Source organism: Engystomops pustulosus, chromosome 1, assembly GCF_040894005.1.
Source record: "Engystomops pustulosus chromosome 1, aEngPut4.maternal, whole genome shotgun sequence".
NCBI lineage: Eukaryota > Metazoa > Chordata > Amphibia > Anura > Leptodactylidae > Engystomops > Engystomops pustulosus.
The window spans coordinates 242809913-242832496 of record NC_092411.1 but is presented as its reverse complement, the minus strand read 5'-3'; the positions used below and the strand labels follow the sequence as shown (position 1 = coordinate 242832496).

General features: G+C 39.0%; 1 protein-coding gene across 29 annotated transcripts in view; it reads right to left on the bottom strand.

Moving 5' to 3' along the window:
• The window catches only part of SORBS2 (sorbin and SH3 domain containing 2), a 188061-nt gene that overhangs the window by 61650 nt on the left and 103827 nt on the right, over nt 1–22584 (bottom strand). For 18 of the 29 annotated variants that reach the window (XM_072122669.1, XM_072122687.1, XM_072122681.1 and 15 more), the window contains 3 exons: nt 18906–19433; nt 10465–10597; nt 7893–8065 (listed from right to left, as the gene is read on the bottom strand). In XM_072122669.1, the coding sequence (XP_071978770.1) occupies nt 7893–8065; nt 10465–10597; nt 18906–19433 (834 nt within the window). The remainder of the gene's footprint in view (nt 1–7892; nt 8066–10464; nt 10598–18905; nt 19434–22584) is intronic. The other 11 variants (XM_072122742.1, XM_072122749.1, XM_072122758.1 and 8 more) reach the window with 1 other exon arrangement.

Here is a 22584-nt window from a genome sequence, read left to right as displayed (position 1 = left end):
TCCATGTCTGCCATAGATGCACTCGCTGCCTCCTGCGAGATTAATTCTTCATCTGGGTGACCGTACTATAGGCAGAATAATATCTTTCCATAGTACAATACCAGAGAACTAATCCAACCTGTTGTACCACAATACCATTCACCTTTATCCATCTGCGATCCGCACAATGTAGGTTGTTATTTCCAGAAGCATACTGTGTCTGGTAAGGGTACTAACACCTAAATTATAGGGTTCACAGGCCATGGTAGTAAGTCACAAGCAACAATTCTTAGTAAATTGTTGATTCTAAGTTGTAAAGCATAGCCACAATGGTTTATAGCAATACACATTTTTTATTTTTTAAACTATAGATTTTCACAAATACAGCTAAAGAAAGGCTCCCATAGGCAGAGTTTTATTAACTCCCTTCTGTTAGATAAAAATGTTTCTCTTACATCTCCATATATCAACTTTATGTTATATTAAGTCTCATGAAAGAGGGGTGTCCTGCTCGGTTGGCCCCTCCTCTCTACTCCTTCCCATGTCCCCTGCCTCTTCTCAGCATTCAGAACTTAAATTCATGTGACAAGGTTGATGTTATCTAGGGTCCTTTACCAAGTTACATTTGCAACGTCTACCCCATGTATGTATCTGATCACATGACATCACAGCAGCCTTCATGGATGTCTACACTTCCCCATCCTCCATGGAGGCATACTGTGATTTCATATGATCAGATACATACATAGGGTAGAGGTGCAAATGTAAAGGACCTTAGATGACATCAATCCGGTCACATAATATGAAGTGCCCGATGATGTAACCAAGCTCTCTCTCAATGTTCCACACTGCAGCATGTTTTAGTGAGTTGCATTTAAGTTTACAAACTGATTTTACAACATTGCAGCCGTGGAAACAAACCATTTAGGTATGAGGGAAATGCTTTTTAAACATTGTTTTTGATTAAGTATTTATTTGGGGTGGGTTAATTTAATGGGGTTGTACAGGGGGTTGTACAGGTTTGAACCATTTTAAATATATGGCTGTGGGGCGGGGGGTGCGACAACTGATCCTCACCTGCTAAAGCACTAGTTTTAGTGTGTATCGGAGACATGGAAGTGTTAACAAATAGAGATGTGGCAGGGACAGTTGGTACCATAACTGAATGGGAGTGGGGAGAGAGGTAAGTATTTGCATTTCATAATTTTTCACCCCCCCAGCCATATATTTTAAAGGGGTTGTCTAGTTTCAGCAAATAATTTATGGTGTTTGTGTACTGAAAAGTCAGACAAATTTCCAATATACTTTCTGTATCAATTTCTCACATTTTTGTAGAGCAATGCTTGTCGGCAGTCAAGAATAAGCTTTATTGTTTATTTCCTGTGGATAATAAGCAATGTTGGTAAACACTGAAGCTTCCTATTAAATGACAGTAAGCAGAGATCTAGAAAACCGTGGTGAATTTGATGTAGAAAGTATACTGGAAAACTTGTATAACTTTTCATTACCACAAATAATATCAATTACTTTCAGAAAGAGAACAAAACCTTCAATTTGGTGCTCTGCGATGATGAAAAGCAAAAACTTAGAAACAGTGGTTGTCTGCAGATGGGATTGGTTAGACTTAATTCCAATTCATGGTACTAGGCTTCCTAAATATAAAAGGGTTGTTGGGATCCATTTTTTTTAACAAAACATAAAGTATACTCATACTGCTTCTTGTCACCCTTGTGTTTGTACACAATGGTTCAACAATGACGTCATATTACAGCCAAACACAGCCTCAAATACACAAGCCATTGGTGACAGCAGGCTGAGAGGAAAGTACACCTTGTGTGTTATGTGTAGACCCAATGGGCCCTTCAAAGGGGGAACTTCTTTCTATGAAAAGGCAAAAGAGGCAACATTTTTCTTTTTCCATTAAGGAAATTAGCATATTTCTATTGCAGAATTCCTGGTGGAACAGTCATGGACTAGAAGACTCATCTATAAAGGGGGCCTGTAAAGGCAATCTCCTGACTGCATAAATAAATAATAACATTCTTTTTTTTTTACTTTTTAAATTGCTGGTCTCACTAGACTGCACACTTCACTGACTTATAAAATAGAAATCTCAATCCCCTGTATGCAAAAATCTCTCCTTCAATGATTTTACAACAGAGCTACCTGGCATTTACCAAGGCACTGAGATGAAATGTTGCACTGATACGTACAAAGAATCTTTTGTGCCAAGCAGTCTCCATTTGATGAACACCCATGGTGATCAGAATCTAAGTAAGGAAAGACAACTGCTATTTTGTATGTGCTATCTTTTTGTTTTTATGTTTTTATTTATACGTTTTACATGTTAGCCAGCCCAGCACACTGCACTGCCCCGTCATATTGCTATTGACTCTGCTCTGCTTGGGACTGGTTCTTCCAGCAGTGGACGGATCTATGGCCAGTCGCCGGGAGCGGGTCAACATGTTCTGAGGAACCTTAGCTGCGGTCATTGTGTACTGTATGATGTCCTCCTCCCGCTGCTCAGTGTATGTTCTCATCCACCACCTCCCCCCCGTCTGTCATTCCCCCCTCATGAATCACCACCCACTTCATGTTATGGGTGGATTTGACTTTCTTTTTTGTAATATGTTTTGTATAAAAGATAAAAATAAAATGCTGAATTTTACACACAATAAATAAATAAATAAATAAATGGTATGTGTGCTGTGTGTTTTTATGTATAGTGTATTTTATGTATAGTGTATTTTATGTATTGTGTATTTTATGTATTGTGTATTTTATGTATTGTGTATTTTAAATTGGATGTGACACAATCTTTTCCCCCCGGGACAATAAATTGTATATTATTATTATTACTGCAAACTTCATGGTGGAACTATCATTACCCGACTATATTCAGTATTATTTACTGTCCCTTCTAAAGTGCTAAATTGCTAATAATTTAGCTTCTCTACCATGAGAGCTTGTGCAGGTCTTTGCGCAAGGACTGATTTAGACTACGGTAAAATGTAGCAAAGATTGTGACAGTGGGATAGTATAGTACACACAGCACAATACCAGCCCACGAGAATAAACTCTTATTGTATCAGCACTCAGACCAGGATCAATAACATTGAGTATGTGAGCGAGCTGGTCTGCTATTAATATAGCCATTAAAGACAACACTTCAAAGCTCATAGTTACATCACCACTATGAATTATTAATAATCTTCTGATACATACAGCTCAATTAGTCAGAACATAATTAGGACTTTATTGGAAAGATAAGGCTGGGTTTTCCCCCGCAGCTAAGGTGTACCAAGAATTTGACCGAAAGCTGTCTATGGATATGTATTACTTTGAGAACTGTGGAAATCTCAATGTCATTATTGACAAGCAGTCAAGTTGGTGCAAAGGCTACGAGGCTACAAAGCCTAAGAAAGATTTTTTTCTAGAATTGCTACAATACTATGTTATACTTTATGGAAACACGGTATTTAACTTAGGCTGCATGCCCATGATGGGGGCTGCTCTCTGGCTTGAATAGGACCTGCTTTAAGTTTTGTATAAACTTTTTTTTATAAATGTGTATTTGTAAAAGTGTGTATAAACCCACATAAATACATGGGACCATGTGCCCGCCATTGAAATAATGGCAAGCACATGGTCACAAACAACAGCCTTAGTTGCGTTAAAACTAAGTAGCCGTGTACATATATTTTACCAGACTCCCCCATACACATGCACACCGGGTGTGGTCAATCAGTGTCATAAACAGGTAAGAGGCTGCTGCACCCCTAGATCCAGCAGTCAGATTTTCTGAATCCTAAAAGCCCAGTCCTAACGTCTTCCGATCTGGCATTGGGTACGGTTGGAAGGGGTGCAAGGCTCATTCAATTTTTGACTGGTCTGAAATAGGTGCGTTCATATGACGGAATCAAGGATGACACAAATTTTAACATATTTCTTTAAAGGGAAAAGCTAAAAAAATAATTACGTTTAGGTGTCACTTGCCTCAAGCTGCGACCACATGGTCCAGGTTGCAGAACATAGCAAAAACCCAATGGCTACAAAACCTGGACTATAATACTTAGTTTTATTTACATATACTGTAAGATATCAATTGTGTATTTAGTATGTGCTGAATTAAGGTTACTTGGCAGATAAATTAAGGAATTGTCTGGCTATTAGAAACATTTAGCAGGCAGGCTGGGGAGGGCTTTAAAAAGACAAACCTTTACTCACCATCTCCGGCGCTCCTGCTGTCCCATGCCGGAGCCATATCCCTGTTTGTTTACACGGGGCACAGCACCTTCGCATTGACAGCTTCTGCCTGCCTGGCACGACTACCCGTCCCTACGTCCCAGCACTGTATCATGCGCCGTGTAGGAGACGGGTGGGCGTGCCAGGCTGCTGAAAGTTGTGGAGTGGAGCTGGCATACCCCTGTAAGCAAACAGGGACTTGGCTCGGACTGTCTGCAACACGGGACACCAGGAAAGCCGGAGGCGGGGAGTAAAGGTTTTTTTACCTGCTACATTTTTCTAATTGTCAGACAACCACTTGATAAAATTTTCAGCTCACCTCTCATTATGCAGTTAAATAGAATTTGACTGTTAGAACCAAACACTAAATGTACAGTTGAAACCAGAAGTTTATATACACCATATAAAAAAATATACATATGCATGTTTTTCCTGTTTTAGGTCAGTTAGGATTTCCAAAATTATTTACATTTGACAAATGTTAGAATAATGTGAGACAGTGAATGTTTGAAGGTATTTTTTATTACTTATAAAAGTTTACATACATTTACTACGTGCACATGAACCGAAGACCAAAAGCAGAAGACCTTGTGAAGATGTCGGCTGAAGCTGGTAAGAGTGTGTCATTACCCACAGTGAAACAAGAACTGTATCGACATCGAATGACAGGACACTCTGCCAGGAAGAAGCCATTATTCCAAAAGAAACATAAAAATGCCAGATTTATGTTTGCAAATGCACAAAGCAACACATTTTGGAGACATGTCCTGTGGTTTGATGAAACCAAAACTTAAATGTTTTGCCATGTTTTTGCATTTGGAGAAAAAAGTAGCTTGCAAGCCCGAGAACACTGTGTGTTATTACAAGCCGTGCACCTGTGGAACATCACATGACCATGGACCAATGTTCTAAAGGAAGTAGATGATGAAACCTTCTGTTGCATGACAACAAGACGACAACAACCAGAGAGTTTGAAAACCATGAAGAATTGATACAGAAAAATTTGGAAAATTGTAAAACTTTTCATTACACAAACAATATTAATTATTTGCTGGAAATCCCTTAAAGTGGGAAACCCCTTGAAGGATAATGAAGTTAATACAAAGTGCAAAGCAAATGCAAGTACGAGCAAGGTGGCCTACAAACTCAACAGTTACACCAGTTCAAAGGAATGGGCCCAAATTCCTACCAACTATTGTGAGAAGCTTGTAGAAGGATATCTAAAACGTTTGACCCAAATCCTACAGTTTAAGGACAATAGTACCAAACACTATTGAAATTTATGTAAACTTTTGACTTTGCAGAAAGTAATAGAATTGCCTTAATATATTTTCTCTGTCATTATTCTGGCATTTGTCAACTATAAATAATGTTGGTAATCCTAACTGACCTTAAATGGGAAAGGTTTATTCTTAAATATCATGTCAGATGAGAAACATGCATATATGTCTTTTTATATATGGTTTCAGCTCTACGTCCTGCTGTTCACATCACAAAATGATTCTCTAGTACAGTAATTTCCACTCACATATGGCTTCATGATATTGTAATGAAGTTCATTTGTTACTCTTGTTGCCTTGAGGGAGATTACGGCAATTGGCAGGGAGAATAACTGGTACTAGCATTGGCACACACTGTGGTAATTGGCAACATCCTTCTCGGTTCTAAAATGTAAGTCATTGTCACAGATTTTAGATGCCATGAATGTGTCTCCTAAGTGACATCATAACCATTTTCTGACAGCTAATGTTGATGTGCTGTGGTTTCTAGCTAACTTGGTCAATACCCTTTTCACTGCTAAAGGACATTCACTCTTATATCTCTTGTGTATATAGTCTCCCAAGAGGCAGAGCACTCTGAAGCCTATGGAGAAGGGAGGGGGGCCACTGTTAAAGTTGGAAAGACTAAAAGACTATTGTTGAAGAGAACTAGTGCATTTCCATGTGTTTCATATCACAGTATAATGTCCTCCTCAAGGTAAAGGAGTGAGGAAGAGGGAGCTAGAGAGCAGAGTCTCTTGTTTGTCAGATATTTCTACATAAAATAATCACTCACAATAAATACTATTTACATAACTATATTTCAGTGATGCAAAAAATTGTCTAATAGGTACAATACTACTGCAAACTTAAAGAAAACCTGTCACCAACCGATACTGAAATGTCCAGCTGTGCCCCCTCAAAAAAAATTAAAAAGTACCCACCTTCCGTGCTTACCCCGAATCATCTTCTCCCTATATCTCCTCTTCTGGTCTTTGGGTTCCAGATAGTGACACTCTGCCGTGCACACACTATGACATGGTGGTGTTGCAGCCTGATGACGTCATAGTGTGTGCGCCGCATAGCAGCCTGGAACGCTGGACATCTTGTCCCCGCACTCCATGCCACTAATTATAACTTTATTTTATAGATGATCCCGGCGTGTCAAGACGAGTATAGGGAAGTATCTGTACACATTTTTTACTTCTTTAAATAGTAGATTTCCTTTTAGCCCCTGCAAACTGCCATATTGCTATACACGTCCTACTTGCACATACAGAAAGGACGTTTATAATCGTCATGACAGTGGCCAAATTCAAACGGCCATATCTCCTAAACCCTGACTTCTAGAAACACAATTTTTATGTCATGTTAAACAGAAGAATTCTTTAATATGATGTATGGATTGTGTATGGATGCTTAACAGCACCACAGATTTCCACCCTTGTTTCTAGGTGCAAGGGTTCAGGAGATATAAGCGCTTGAAGTGTTCCCTCCTCCAGCCGGTCAGCTGAAGGCAGAATGGAGAAGGAGCTGCAGGAAAGACTTTTACTTTCTCTTTGCAGAAGTACATGCACCCTCTGCATCTGTAGCTGAACCTGGGATAAGGTAGTAGTTGGGATTTTATATGTTTTTTGCTGATGACAGGTTCCCTTTACAGCCAGATTTACACTTTAGATTAAAAAGTACAGTGCATTTAGTTTTTAGACAATAATTGAGCATACTACATGATTAATATCTAATTCTACCTATTCTGGCACAATTTCTGCCATACTGCCTGTCTTGCTGCCTGTGGAATTTTATATTTATATTCATATGAATATATTCTCCAGTGTATATAAAATCTTAAACCAAGTGGAATAAAAAAAGAAATCCTCACTGTATTCCCTACAGATATTTCAGGATAAAAGCGGATCATGGGATTAGAAAAATTGAATCATAGTCCTAGAGAAAAACCTGACAGGTATTGATTTCTACAAAAAAATCTGACACTTAGCAAGCTGTAGTGTGGGAAAAATGACTGTGTTTTATACCAAGCTTTGTCTCTCACTTCCACTATGATGGTGATATAAAAATAAATATTTTTGAGACAGTTTAGTTAAAGGGGTCGGCCAGGCTATAAAAAAAGACGCAGAACAGTATAAAATAATCAATAAGCCATGCTCATCTTGGAAGACTTTACCACTCCGTTACCAATATTTTCGGAGTCCCTTGCTGGTCTGCACTTTCCAACCCTTCAAGCCACACAGACCAAATATTTTACAATAGCTTCACTTAAAATAACAACTGATTAAGAAATTAGCAGGTTCTCATGTAGTTATTGCTACATGCTTAATAAACTGGTATTTTTGCAAAGAAAATACAGCATTCATGAGCCACAAAAAATAGCCAATAAGTTTATGCTCCTACCGTTCTCACAGCTGTGGGTATTCCCGATTCATCGACAGGTCCGATCCCTGCATAATGTGGTGCTTTAATAACAGTGACTTTTTTCTCTTCTTCTGAGGTCCTGCAGATTGGGATAGTACTGCTGCTCCGGATTACTTCAGATTGGTACTGCTGGGAGAATGACTCCGTAGAGTCTGTACCACAACAAAAAATTAGTAGTTGACATGGATAAAATACAAAAAAGTAAAAAACACAAGTAAACCTAATGTCAAAAAGTCAAAAGGGCCCAATAAAGCCTCAATAGGCAAACAGATAGAGAAAGTAGGCTTTGCTTTACATATAAATAAAGCGGAGCAGAACAATTATATACTATGTATATTGGTAAATCACCTAATATCCTGCCCCCACAGTTACACACACATTAGAAATAACATGAGGCATTTCTGGCCTATAGAGAGGACGGGGCGGTCCGAGGCACTGCCTCTTCCCTGGACAGCCCCGCCCTCTCCATAGGTCAGAGGTCATGCGGCTGTCACCGCCCCTAGTCCCACCCCCTCATGAATACGCCAGACTGCTTTGAGAGTGGTCCTGCAGTGTCTGCTACCGTTATCGGAGGTTTCCCATAATGCTAGAAGGGTAACACTGCTGCATCTGTTGTAGCACTAGGAGCTGCCTACTTTACTAAGCAGCTCCCAGTGCCTTTTTTGAGGGTGACAAATCCTCTTTAAGAATTGAAGTCATATTCTTCATCTGGCTTTTAATAACAAGTGAGAACTTCATGTACACCAGGAATCTCTATTTAAATTCCTGATATTAAAATACATAATAGAAAACGAGTCAAGGGATTCCTGTCGCACATTAGCTTCTTATTTCCCATCACACAGATAACTAGATGCCTTCAGGATTGCACATTGGATAGAACTGTCAAGAGAAAATGAAATAATCTTTTGCAGTGTTTCCACACACGGCTTCAGACATCAAACATCACCGCTGCAACAAAATCTCACACACACCAAAGATGTTAAGATAGTTTTTACTACTCTACTGGAGTCCTGACACGGGATCTGTTTTATTGCCCGACTTAAAAGAAGATAATAAAGATTTCCCATCATTCAATGCCCCAAATAATCACTCAGCATCCTCCCCTCCACAATGGAGCATTTCATTTTTCAGCTCACGAGTATAAAAGGTTATACAAATTAGGGTGGGCCCTGGAGGCCAGTGAAAAGCAACGTCAAGAACAATAAGTGTTTCAAATAGCGCACGCAGAAGCCAATTGTCTGATTCTGGCAGAATATCAGAGGTCTCTTTTGTTTCACAATCTCTTCTTTGTAGTCACGCTGAAATTAAGCACATTCCTGATGCGGCACACAGGACATATTCACATAGGAGCAGCCTCCCGACACACCTCTTTGTACCCATCCACACTCGTTATGGCACTTACTACTTCACACTAAACTGTAATAGGAAATTAAATACCACAAAGAATCACAGTTCTGTGCAAAATGTTGAGCAACTAGTATCTTCCTATGATGTTTATTGTGTGATTACAGTTTCTCTGCTATGTGTTTCCATGGTAACAGACTACAAACAACCGCTATGTTGTCTGATCTTGCCCCTAAGTTTTCTGATGTTACTCACCTTTTCTCCATGCTTGTTTATGGACAGTAGGAGAAGTGTACGATGGAGCAAAGTGACGCATTACTGCAAGATCAGACTAGAGTGCATGTGGGATAGGACAACAATATCTAGTACATCAAATGATTGTGAATAGTTCACTTGTATACAATGACATTTTGGTAAGGAGCAATATCTGCTTGGTGCACCCTATGCAGGTAATATCATTATGCGGAATATAGTGGTATGATGGACACTGTACTATACCCTATATAATTCCTTTCACTAAATAAATATATTAACAATAAAAATATAAAACAAAGCAAATTATGTAAATCCTGAGTCTCCATTTTATCATTCTAGTCCTATCATCACTTAAAGGTAACCTGTCAGCAGAATATGATTTTTAGCTGGTGACAGGTTCCAATAGCCCAATATGCTGATTTTAACAAAGCTTTTGTCAGCATTCTGAATCACTTCAGTAGTTTATAAGAGTTTATTTTACATTATCTGGCTCCTTGCCAGCGGCGTGTGGTGAGTCCTGGTTGTGGAGATGGAGGGGCTATGTGCCTGTATCTCCTAATGGATTCTTCCTGTACCTTCACACCATCCCCCTCCCACTCCTGTCTGCTTAATGCACATGACTGGAAGTGGGAAGTGGTGGAGGAGTAGTGGAGGAGATGAGACAGGGCCACAGGTACACACAGGCTGCAGCTGCCCTTCACCCCCCTGGACTCACCCCACATGATTCAGTATGCTGTCAAAGGCATTCTTAATATCAGCACAGCATGGGCTATTCAAACCTGTCACCCCCAAAACATCACATTACTGGTGACCTTTAAAGAACTAAGAATACTTGAAAGAAATACAATGAAATTAAGAAAGCAGAAAACAAATACCAAGCATCAGTTATCTGCAAAAGTATTTTTGCTTTTTATCCGTTAAATATATTAGGAGAACCTTAGATTAAACCTACCTAATGTTCTGTTGTGTTGCATGACCAAAGAGTTGTGTGATGGTGGGGAGGGGTAGGTTGGAGAGAATGGTCTTTGAAAGTGACTCATGGGGCTGGCCGGGCTCCCTGAATTGCCATTAACTGTGACTGGAGTCTACAAAAAAAGAAAAGAAAAAAAAGGTTAGTTTAAAGGGCATGTCTTAAAGTTTTACGTTCAGGAGGCAGAATTATGTGCATATTGTAACAAGTTAATGTTAAATAATCAAGTCAGCTAAAGAAACCATGAAACTATCATTGAATTAGCTCCCTATATTCACTACTTAGGGAAAACATATGTTAGTTTGTTAATTTTAAACAGATACAAAATACCCAACCACCGTCTACACAAATGTGTTATATAGCGTACTAAGTACCAGTTCTGGTGGATATTGTGTTGTAAATGTCTCCGGCAACCTAAAACATTTTGAGGACTTTGATCCCATCCAATTATTGCACATTTATTGTGTCATCCTACATCATACGCCTGTCACACTTCTATGCATCTGCTGTTCACTATGATGGAAGTTGAAGGGTCACATGTTTATAATGTTGCGGATCTTAGCCGTTAGGCTATCTGCACACAAACTTTGCAAAAACAAGCCACAAAGCCCGATATATCACAGCCTATTTACATCAGTCTGTCACCCACTATTCACGGATCCTCATGAACTATAAGGGGCACACGGCAGACTGTTGTGTGCATTCGCCCCTTAAACCGTCTACAATCATACCTCTAGGAAAAAACTATCAGAGTTAGGCCATCTACACACATTTCGGGATGGCTGTGGAATATCTAGAGCATTCAATCTGTAGCTGTTCCATCAATGGCAGAAAACAACAGGGTTAAAAGAAATCTACCATCAAAATCCAGCATGATAAACCAGGGACACTTACTCATAGATCCAGGCACTGTAACTATGGTGATCTTCTTATATTTGTTATCCATTGTTCCCTTCCTAGTAAAATCTACTTTTTAAAATATGCTAATGAGACAGAAGTGCTGTGGGGATGTTACCAGAGCCCTAAAGTGGATCTGTTTTAAAGAATGTTACACTGTGCAGGAGCTTCCCCCCTCCCACTGTGCTAAAACTCCCTTTTTACAGCAGTGCAGAGAGAGCAAGGGAATTGAGACATGCTCCTTCACAGTGTAACAGAATCTGAAGGTGCAGTTTAAAGGGGCTATGGTAATGCCCCCTTAGCACTTCTGGCTCAATAGCATAATTTTAAGAAGGTGATTCAGAAGGAAGGAGGCTATGGATAACAAATATAAGATTACCAGAGTCACAGTGCCTGGCTCTATGTGTAAGAGCCCCTGGTTTACCATATTATATGATTTGATGGTAGATTCCTTTAAGGATTTACGCTGTGTTATGATGTAGCAGGAAGGCATAGCTCAACCTCTGCATTGTGGAGCTAGAATTTCACACTGTACATCCTATAGATTCTAAATCCACAGAGAAAATCAGTTTCTGCAGCAGTTCTTTTAGCCTACGTGTGTCATGCTCATGGACTGTGTGCAGATGGCCTAATATATGGTGGTATTAGCTTCTCCTGTAAAAAACATGATCTAACCTCTCATTTTTTCTCTGCATAGTTGATGCACCTGATAGTTTTTGCTGACATGGTACCTAACATTCTACGTCTACATTACAAAGTATGGAAACAAAAAATATGATTCCTGCTAGTTTGATACTACAAAATACAGCATTTATTAGCAATGTGTAGGGCCATTGTGACTGTAGGATATCAGTGATCCCAATTATTCATCCTCATCAACACAGCAACCAACAGAAGTGGAGTATGGCCTCCGCTGATAGATGCAGTACAATTAATAACTGGATATGCGGCAGGCTCCTTGACGAATGATCATATCCCCACAGACGGAAAGCAATTAACAATAACGGCAGGCGGGGTCAATGTGCTGCAATCGCTTGCTGTTCCCGCAGCTGTTATAGCATTCATTGTGTTGCACACAGTTTGCAAAATCATTTATGAGCTTTTGTGCTTTCAACCTCAGCAGTTATCAATGCGCGGAAAATGTCCTTATTTCTTATGTAGAGGCCTGGTGAAACCAAACAAACATGTCGCAGCAGTGAAATGTCAAATCCCTATGGTTGAGTATTCAACCAGGAGTACTCAGCACATAGAGAACAGTAATGATTATTACTTGTGATCCCTTTAGTGTCACACTCTATAGCACAGATTCATTAAAAACATGCGCCAGAAATCATGTATCTGTCGCTTCCCTCCATTGGCCCGACAAAGTTCCACAACTATTTTGTCAGTGTGATATTCTGTTATTAAAGACATTAAATCCTGCAATTAAAATAACAGAGATGTGAGATAAATTAGAGATCTGCTCATTAATACTTGATTATTTCCCCAGACCCACTTCCAACCCCCCCTACACCGAGGAACCTACCATCTAAATCAAGCATAATAAACCAGGGACATGTGATTGTGGTGATATTCTTATATTTGTAATCCATGGTCTTCTTCCTTCTAAAATCTACTTTTAAAATTATGCTTATGATCATGAGGGGCTTCCCCAGCTTCTCTGTGATCTGGCCTTATCAACTGGTACACTGTCTCCCCCTCCCCCTGCTTACTCAGCACAAAGAATACAGTAGGGAGAGCTCACTGCATGTACTGAGGGAGCAGGGGTGAGACAGTGTAACAGTCTGTAAAGAAGGGCTTAGGTAACCTCTTATGCTCATTATCATAATTTTAAACGTTGATTTTAGAAGGAAGGAGGCCATGGATAACAAATTAAGAAGATTACCACAGTCACACTGCCTGGATCTATGAGTAAGTGTCCCAGTTTATTATTCTTGATTGTGATGGTAGATTTCCTTTAAGAAAAGGCAGCGTTACTGTGGATGAAGATGGATTGGAAACTGCTGAATAGTAGCTGGGATTATATTTTTTTATTTTTTTGCTGTTGACAGGTTCCCTTTACAGCCAAATTTACATGCTAGATAAAAAGTACAGTACACTTTGTTTTTGGACAATAATTGAGCATACTGCAGGCTGACTTATGATAAGTGTCCCTGGTTTATCATGCCTGATTTTGATGGTAGATTTCCTTTAAAGTTCTCTTATCCAAAATAAAAGATAAAGCCAGTTTGGACTGGGTTCCTCTATACCAGTGATGGCGAACCTATGGCACTGGTGCCAGAGGTGGCACTCAGAGCCCTTTCTGTGGGCACTCAGGCCATCACCAGAGATGACTCCAGGTATCTTCCTGCAGTCCCAGACAGCCCAGGACTTGCTGTGCACAGAGGTATTTTAAAGTGACAGCTCTACCTGGGACTATTTTCTGCTTTATTGGTGTCCTCAGGTGCTGGTATCAATGAAAACTGTGACAGAGAAGGGAGTATAAATCACAAATAGAATTTCTGTGTTGGCACTTTGCGATAAATAAGCGGGTCTTTGTTGTAGTTTGGGCACTCGGTCTCTAAAAGGTTCGCCATCACTGCTCTATACAGTAGCTTTCTCTATGATGAGTATTACAATGACTTCCAGTACTTTAAAAATGAGCTATAGTTAGAAAGTGCCAAATAAAATCTTCCTCTGACTTCCTAAGAAGAACATATTAGAAAGCAGATTTTCCTGCATGAACGCGTGAAATATCTTCTGCAAATATCGCTTGACTTTTATTTCTGCAAATATTTCTGCATGAAGATACACCATATTAGATAAAGCTTACTCAACATTTCAGTTTTGTAGACACAAAGGAAAGAAAATGTGAAGACTAATCTGAAATCTGATATATTTGACTTTCAATGCTTGAATAAGTGCTCTAATTCTGAGCAGTCCTACAATTTCACAAGTTGGAAATATAGCACAGCAGCAAACAGGCCACAGAATATCACGTCACATCATTTGAGTGAATGTTATCATTTCTCCATTATACAAAATATATGAGTAATGTATTCTTGTTCTGCACTGATCTCGCTAGCACCAGCATTATGATACATCCTGTTTATTATATCACCAACAAAAAATATATATGTTTTTACTTGCTTTATTTACTTTTGGACCTATTGTTACTATTGAATTTATCTTACTGTTTTAGAGCACAAAAACAGTAATGTTCTCAGGATGACTTTACCATCATAACATATCTGTGATTGTTTTGTATCTGTTGCAGTTTTTTCCATATTATCTGAGAATGGTCACTAACGCTACATTTGCACGGCCGTATGGGGGACGTATATACGGCCAACGTATATACACAATGGGCCGTTCATTAGCCAGGAGAAAGATAGGGCATGTCCAATCTTTCCCCTTTAATTCAGCATCGTGCGCCATACATCGCTATGGAGAGGGGAGGGGTGAGCGGCGCCGATGTTTGTCCGCCTTGCTAGAGTGCGGTGGGCACGCGGTCGTGTGAATATAGCCTAAACATGTATTTATACTCTATTCACACATCTTGTGCAGATTGACAATTTATTTTCTTTGTAGGTTAATTTCATAGTAACCAAACCTAGATTTTCACTGTTTGTCAATCTCCTATATTTTGTGCATGCTCCTGACACAAATGGACACAGTACCACAGAAAACATGGGGATGATCGCCTGTTGATCTACTCCAATTCAGCTGGGTATCTCAAAGGAGCAGAACTTTATAACAAAGTTATCAACCCTGTATGGAGAGGACACATGGGTGTCTGTTTAATTATACAAGAGAACTCTGCTGTGAACAACTGCAATCGGCAATGGCACTGACTATGGTATGGATTGTCTTTTCCCATGACGTCTTCAGTAGTGAATGGGGGTTTGGGTTAGCAACTACATTTATTACAGTTCTCCCATCACAATTACACCCTATCAAAGGCAGTATGTTATATACAAATCTATAAAAACATTAGGTACCACTACATCCAAAAATGTCTGGTCGATCAAACATGAATGCCAGCCAAGTAAAATTTGAATAAAAAGGGATCAAATGGTTGGACGGTTCCCAAAATGAATGAGACTATGCCGATGCATATACTAAAATATGTGACATCTCTAAGAGTGTAGTGAACCACAGAATAATATGAATGTGTCATTTGAACCACACGGAGCCTCTAAGAAAATGGCACACCCGCTTTTTCCATCATTTTCTTTTCCCAGTGTCCAATTACACAGAATATTTTATGGTGGCACTCCATAAACAAACCCTCATACAGCTGCGTAAAAAAGAAAAAGAAAAATGTTATGGCTTTTGGAAGGAGAGGAGTAAAAGATAAAAATGTAAAAAAAAGGACTGCCTCCTAATAAAAGTTTATTAACGTTTGTGCTACTAGCATGAGGCAACGGATATTCTCCAGGAAAGATTTCTTTATAATTTTATCAGGCTTAATTGCAATATGAGCCCAAAAAAGATAAAGGGGTAACACTGGTGCGGGGAAGGGGGATGCCATTCTTTTATTTATTTGTTTTGGGCTTCTTTGATTTTATTTTCCCATTTAGGTTCTTTAACCAAAGCTTCTATTTTTTTATGTAATGACTTATCATGGATATGTACCCCCATTTTCAATATGCCAAGGTTATATGACATTCCATTTTGTTGATAGATTATGTGTAGCCATACTCCCTGCTTTATAAAATGTGAAAAATTTCCATGTTTTTTTCTTGCAAATAAAAACCATCAAACACAATTTAAAAAATGAACAGAATATAGCTAAAAATAAAATTAACCCACAATTACCTAACCCTTGCTTTGCAATGGATGGGTTGAATAGATTAATTGTAGGCTACAAAGCTTAGGGCTTGTTTGTGCTACGGTAAAAGTGATGATAGTAATTATACAGAAAACACCATCACCTCTACAGATCAAAACATAAGGATCTTAAAGCGTCATCCTTCAAATAATTATATACTATTCTTTGACCTCCTGAAGACGGAAAGGATTTGTTTCCAAAGACAATATTAAATTGCAGATCACCCTTGGATACGTGTAATTATACATTTCCTATTGATGTATAAATTGAATTTACCATAAACATGTAGTCATTTGCTATAATGTTGTAATTATACCATTAGGGTTACCGACATTTTAGTAGAGTTCACTCGTAATTGAAGAAAAATTAAACGTGAAGGCAGAGATCTTTTTAATGTCTAATCAATTTCCTGTTTTGGTAAATACCTGTATTCCACATAAAATAATAGTACTGGAATATCTACTCAGGCATTGTGCCATTCCTCTGTTATGCCATTGGATTATTTTTAAATTATTGGACAACTGGGTGTTTCCCATTGTCATAGAGGTGTGTCATTGCCAGCATTGACTGTTGTGTATCAAAATCTGAAGAGACTGAACCCAACTAATAATAATCAGTCGTCTATTTCTGGATTTCTCTAAGGAATAACATAGGAAAATCACAATGGAAATTTCTAAGATAAACTTTGATAAAGAAGTGGTAGAAATGACTACAGCTGAGAGCATGGATAGTTCTATCTATACTTTATACGCCTCTCGCAGCTCGAGCCAGGTCTTGTACATGGGAATGGGAGGAGGAGAGAAGAAACGCCCCTCGAGCTGCGAGAGGCCTGCATAATCGTGCATATAGTGAGCTCCCGAGGTGTTCTCCGACTTCTTCGGGTGCTCCAGGTCTGCTGAGTGCAGAGAAAATATTTTTCAACCTCTTTTTTTTTCTGCTGCTTTTCAGCTTTAAGATTCTTCACCAAGAGCACCGCGGAACTATGTACATGATCGCTGCTTAAAATCACTGAAGAGAAGTGGTTGATTTCCTTAAAAATGCAATTTCCTCAATGTGACATGATGCCCATGATATCGAAGCTTCTTCAAGACATCGGAGCTAATAATCTGATGTAGCAGTAGTAGAAAGAAATCCTGTGCCCCTTAAAATCATGAAATAAGATCTATTCAATGATGACAAGTTCCAAAAGGCAAATGTTTGTTCATTTCAAATACGCTTTTGTCAAAATCCAGAATTATTTTAGTGCTTTATAATCATGTATTTTATCTTACCTGGCTCCCTGTTAGCAGCTTCTGTTGAGTTCTGTTGAGGGGGGTAGAGTGGTTCTAACTTGAGTAGCCATTTAAATTTCGCCTCACTTTCTCCTCAATGCTGTTTCCGCCTCCCTCAGCTTCGACCCAGCACCCCACCTTCCTTTGCTTATGTTAACTCACCCCCCCCCCTTCACTTATGCCCCACCTTAAAGGGGTATTCTCGTCTGGGCACTCACATTCATTTTTATTAATCTGCCATATATAAACAATTCTTCAATTGGATGTTATTAAAAAAAAATTTCCTGTAAATGTAGCCATGTTGTACCTTAGACACGAGATAGCTTCCTCGGATACGGCCACGTCTGTTGGAGGGATTGCACAAAGAAACAAAAGGTTATTGTATATAAAATGTCCGGGAGTTCTGCAGCTGTCCTGTGGTAATGATTGCTAAATCCTGGTGGTCCGGCAGGACTTTACAGCGCATGTCTGGCCACAGTTGCCAGAGTGTGACGTGGTCGTAACCGAGGAAGCTATCTCGTTTCTAAGGGACAGAATGACTACTTTTACGAGAAATTATCTTCACACAGGAACATTTTTTTTAATAACATCCAATGGAAGAAATGTTTACATAAGGCAAATTAATTTAATTAAATGTAAATGTCTAGATGGGAATACCCCTTTAACTTCTCATTGTGTATGACTGAAAGCTACAGCTCACCGCAAAAGTGTAAAAACTGCCTGCGGTGGTGAGATGATAAGTGAAGGGAGGAGGGTGAGTTGCTTGAACGAAGAGGGGGGATGGTGGGCTGGGGAGAGGCTGAGGGAGGCGGACACAGAATTGAAGAGAAATTTACATGTAAACAGCTAAGTGGCTACTCAAGTTTGAACTGCCCCCCCCAGGACTTAACAAAAGCTGCTAGCAGGAAGCCAGGTAAGATAAAATAAATGATTATAAAGCACTAAGATAATTCTGGATTTTGACAAAAGCATATTTGAAATCAACAAACAATTGCCTACTGGAACCTGTCACCTTTGAAAAACTGCCTTCTTGATGACATGATCCCTTTAACAACTGCTAGTGGGTAAATATATAGAAATATACACATACATCTTATGACGCTATAAAACATATAGTAAATTAATACAAACAGTAACACTTTTGGGGTCTTTGCATCAATGCCAAAATCGTTGATCACCATTTGAAAGTGAAAGCTTTGGCAAATATTAGAATGAATTTAGATGTTCTCTGATGTAACATTATATATTTGAGAGGTTATAATAAAGAGGAGACCTTTGCATTGATACACAGACCCATCATTTCAACATGCTGACACATGCTACTTGATCAATTCACTAATTCTAGGTCCCATTCTTATCAATGTACTACTAGGTTAGGTTAAAGCACTAGATCACGGCACTGCATTCCTTGTTAGACAAGACACTTGAAACTATTATTATACCACATGTCTTGCTGTTGTATTCTTTTGTCCAGAAATACTAGCATTGGCCTTCAAAGAGTCCAAACACATTGCCGCAGGAGGTCCATGATATCCTGGTTTCTCTTCTCCCTTGGTGCCCTGCTTTGATGCTATCTCTACAGACAGTAAGGCGGTGTGTTTTTCTGAAACAGGGTTACGGGGCAAGCGGTGGGGTGAGTAGTCTAGTTGGGCAGAAGGATGGGCTTTTCTGGGCAGAGTGTTAGATGGAGAGTTCCCTGAAGAATATTCTTTTAAAATGAGCTTTAGGGTGGAAACTCTACGTTCTTTTGAATCCTGCTTACGGTCCAGCAGTTTACTTTCATTAGAAAATGAGGCCTGTGGATTAGTAGTGGTTTGTTGAATGCCCGTGCTGGTCATAGCAGAATACAGGAGGCTTTCCTTATTGTGATGTCCACCTGTTGGGCTTAGTATATGCCCACTTATCTCGCTCTGATGGAAATTAGTGGATGACCTCTGATAACTGCCTATTCTAGGTGGGGGTGGGGGGGCCTGTTAATTATATAGAACCGTAGAACAGAAGAGAACATGGAAAGAAACAAAAGAAGAAGCATATATTAGCATGTTTAGATGAAGGAAAATGTTAAATGCTTAGTAACTGTATTTGATGTTACATTTAAAGGGCAGAACATGATACAGCAATTTAAAAAATTACCTATACTCACCTGTTAAAATCCCTGCAGCTCTGAAGGTCCCAGTTGGTCTTACAGTGATAACATAACACACATTTACAACACATTTATGTCCAGTTGAAGGTCAGGACCACCGGAGTGAACATGCTGGAGCAGTATATATATATATATATATATATATATATATATATATATATATATATTATATATTATGATATATTCATTTAACCAATAATCTGATCTTGCATAATCCATTTCACTATGAAACACATGCAAAATTAAAAGGGTTTCCCCAAAAACTGCATCTATCCCTTATCCACAAGATAAGCGGTATAAATGTGTGACGGTGAGGGGTCCATCTCCCATAGACCCTGCAGAAGTCCCACTGCGATGCCAACTTTCAGCACATTACATAAGGTGGCATTACATGGAAGCTCAGGGGTTATTGTGGTCCTCTGTTCTGCAGAACCCAGCAGTTGTATCCCTGCTATAAGATGTCTAGTCCCCTACCCTGTACATAGGGGAAAAAGCACAATTACTAAAAAAACATTGCCTAACTATAACAGAAAAAACTTTGGTCAATATCATACAAACCAAACCTAATTCAAAGTAGTTCTGTATTTATTATGGTGCTGATAACACGGCTTCTTTCTAATTTATCCATTAGGTTGTTTCAAGCAGCCAAAATGATAAAGGGCAGAATTGAGCAATGTGACATTCATTGCAAAATGGTATTAAAATATGATACTTAGAAATGTGAAGTCTGCAGTCAAGACCACACAGTGAATAATTAAAACTTTTAATGAATCAATTAAATCTATTATTTTGACCAATTTGTACTTTTAGCTGGTCTACGAAGGGATCATCCACCTAATAACTCTGCTGCCTTAGGTCTAAGACAGATGAACAGACGGCTGGTTCTTTCAAGATGTTTACTAGCCTACGGTCATGTGGTAAATCCATTATACTCAATCCCAGTTCCTATAATCTGAAGCTTTACTGTAACAGTAAGGTTTATATTTTATCAATGGCAGCTTTGGAGGAATCTAGATACCATTATATTTTACTCTATTAGACAATTAATGAACATCTTCAGCTTATTTTTTTTTTACAATTTTTTTTAAATTAATTGGATAAATATTAGTGATTTATTCACAACAATAAACTATAATTTAAATTGAAGTAAAATGTTGCAGGTTTTAATCAATTTCTGAAATCAGACTAAACCTATTTATATTGGAAGTGGAATTTTGGAATATATGTGTGGAATCACCCTTTGATTTCTAGTTTTCCTGTGGAGAATAGTCTACACATTTTATATGGTAAATAGTAAAAAATAGTTAAAAAATTATAAAAAAAATGTTTTCATAAAGAGTGATCCTTAATAGCTGATTCCCTTAATAATTTCCCCATAGCTCTTGCAGCTTTACTGATTAAAAATTCCAGACACTCAGTATTGTAATAAATTATTTTACTACATCTAGTGATAAAATACTACAAAAAACATACAACCCCTTTCCTTCAGGGCTGGTTCAAATAAAGCCATCTTAGAGAGGTCACTGCTTCTAACTGAAGTAAATATAATGGCTAAGCACAGGTGTCGGCTAGCCCATAACTTCTCACAAGTTGGTGCACTATGTAGAATCACAACACAAAATCAGTAAAAAAAAATTGGCTAATAAGTTATAGTCCTAATGGGAGCGGTAAAATGTACTTTAAGGTGCAAATACGCCATTAACATGTTAGAGCTATTCTTCCTGACCTCTTTATATACATGCACACTTCAGTTCTCAATAGGGAGCAGGAAACGAGCGATGGGCAGATAAAACTGGCCACCGCTTACGTCCCAAGAGAAGAAAAGGAGCAGCCAATTCTTTTAGCAAAATCTAATAATTGGCCTGTTCTGCCGAAATCAGGGATCTGTTTAACGTGTATGACCACTTATTACGAAACGGGAAGAGACAGATTACGAGGAAACGGCTGAACAGTCATAAGAACGTTTCACAGGGTTATATTTACCAGTAAATTGTGAAAGTCCATGTAAATAATATTTCTCATTTTCTTCTTTTAGGTTTTGTGGGATACAAACGAAAGTTGTTTCTCTCTTAATATATATATAAAACAATGTATGGACCACAAACAATGGATCTGAAGCTGAATCCTTGATGAAGTCTCTCCATCTGGTAAGAACATTGTGAGTCTCGGATAAACCCCAAACCCCATTATACAGCATTATGCATTGTTGCAGATGGTTCACCACAAGCTGCTGTGTTAATTCTCGCTTAAGAATAATGACTCGATGCAAGGAAAGGATGGAGCTTTCAATAAACCATCGCAATGAGAGAGCAGAGTGTATGTGAATGTGATCTAGTTAGAGGTATTAAGGCAATGTTAGGGCTCATCAGACGGGCGTTTCTGAGGTCATACGGATTGCATACAGACCCAATGAATCCTATGGGTCTGTTCAAAAGTCAGTTTTTTTCAAGGATGTGCAAACAATGGGGCATATTTATCAGGGCCTCTGTGCCCTGAAATAATTGCAAATACTAGCTTATTGCTAGTGGGGCATGAAGGGGAGTGAGGGGGCGTGGCTTGCCGAGCGGAGGGAGTGGCCGGCTGGCCGGCCGGGAGTGGTAGGCAAAAATGTGCCGGCGCACTCGCTGCTGCTGGCAACTTTTCATACGTGAAAAGTCACTGGCTGCAGTTTTTTCTACACCCTGCTTGGCGTAGAATAAACACTGCACAGCCGCTTGCCCCAATAGGCTTCCGCCTCTTGATGTATGCCACTTTGAAAATGAACAAGCACCTGCGTATGATAAATATACCCCAGTGAGTAAAGTTATTGCAGTATGCACTATTTTTTTTCTCACATGCAGAGCACAGACCTCTATAGATGTCAATGGATCCACAAAAAAAAATGGATGGCACACAGATGACATCCGTATTGTGTCTGTTTTTTCTCAAATGTTTCTAAGCAAGGCGGCGCATAAAGTAAGTTAGAAACCCATTCA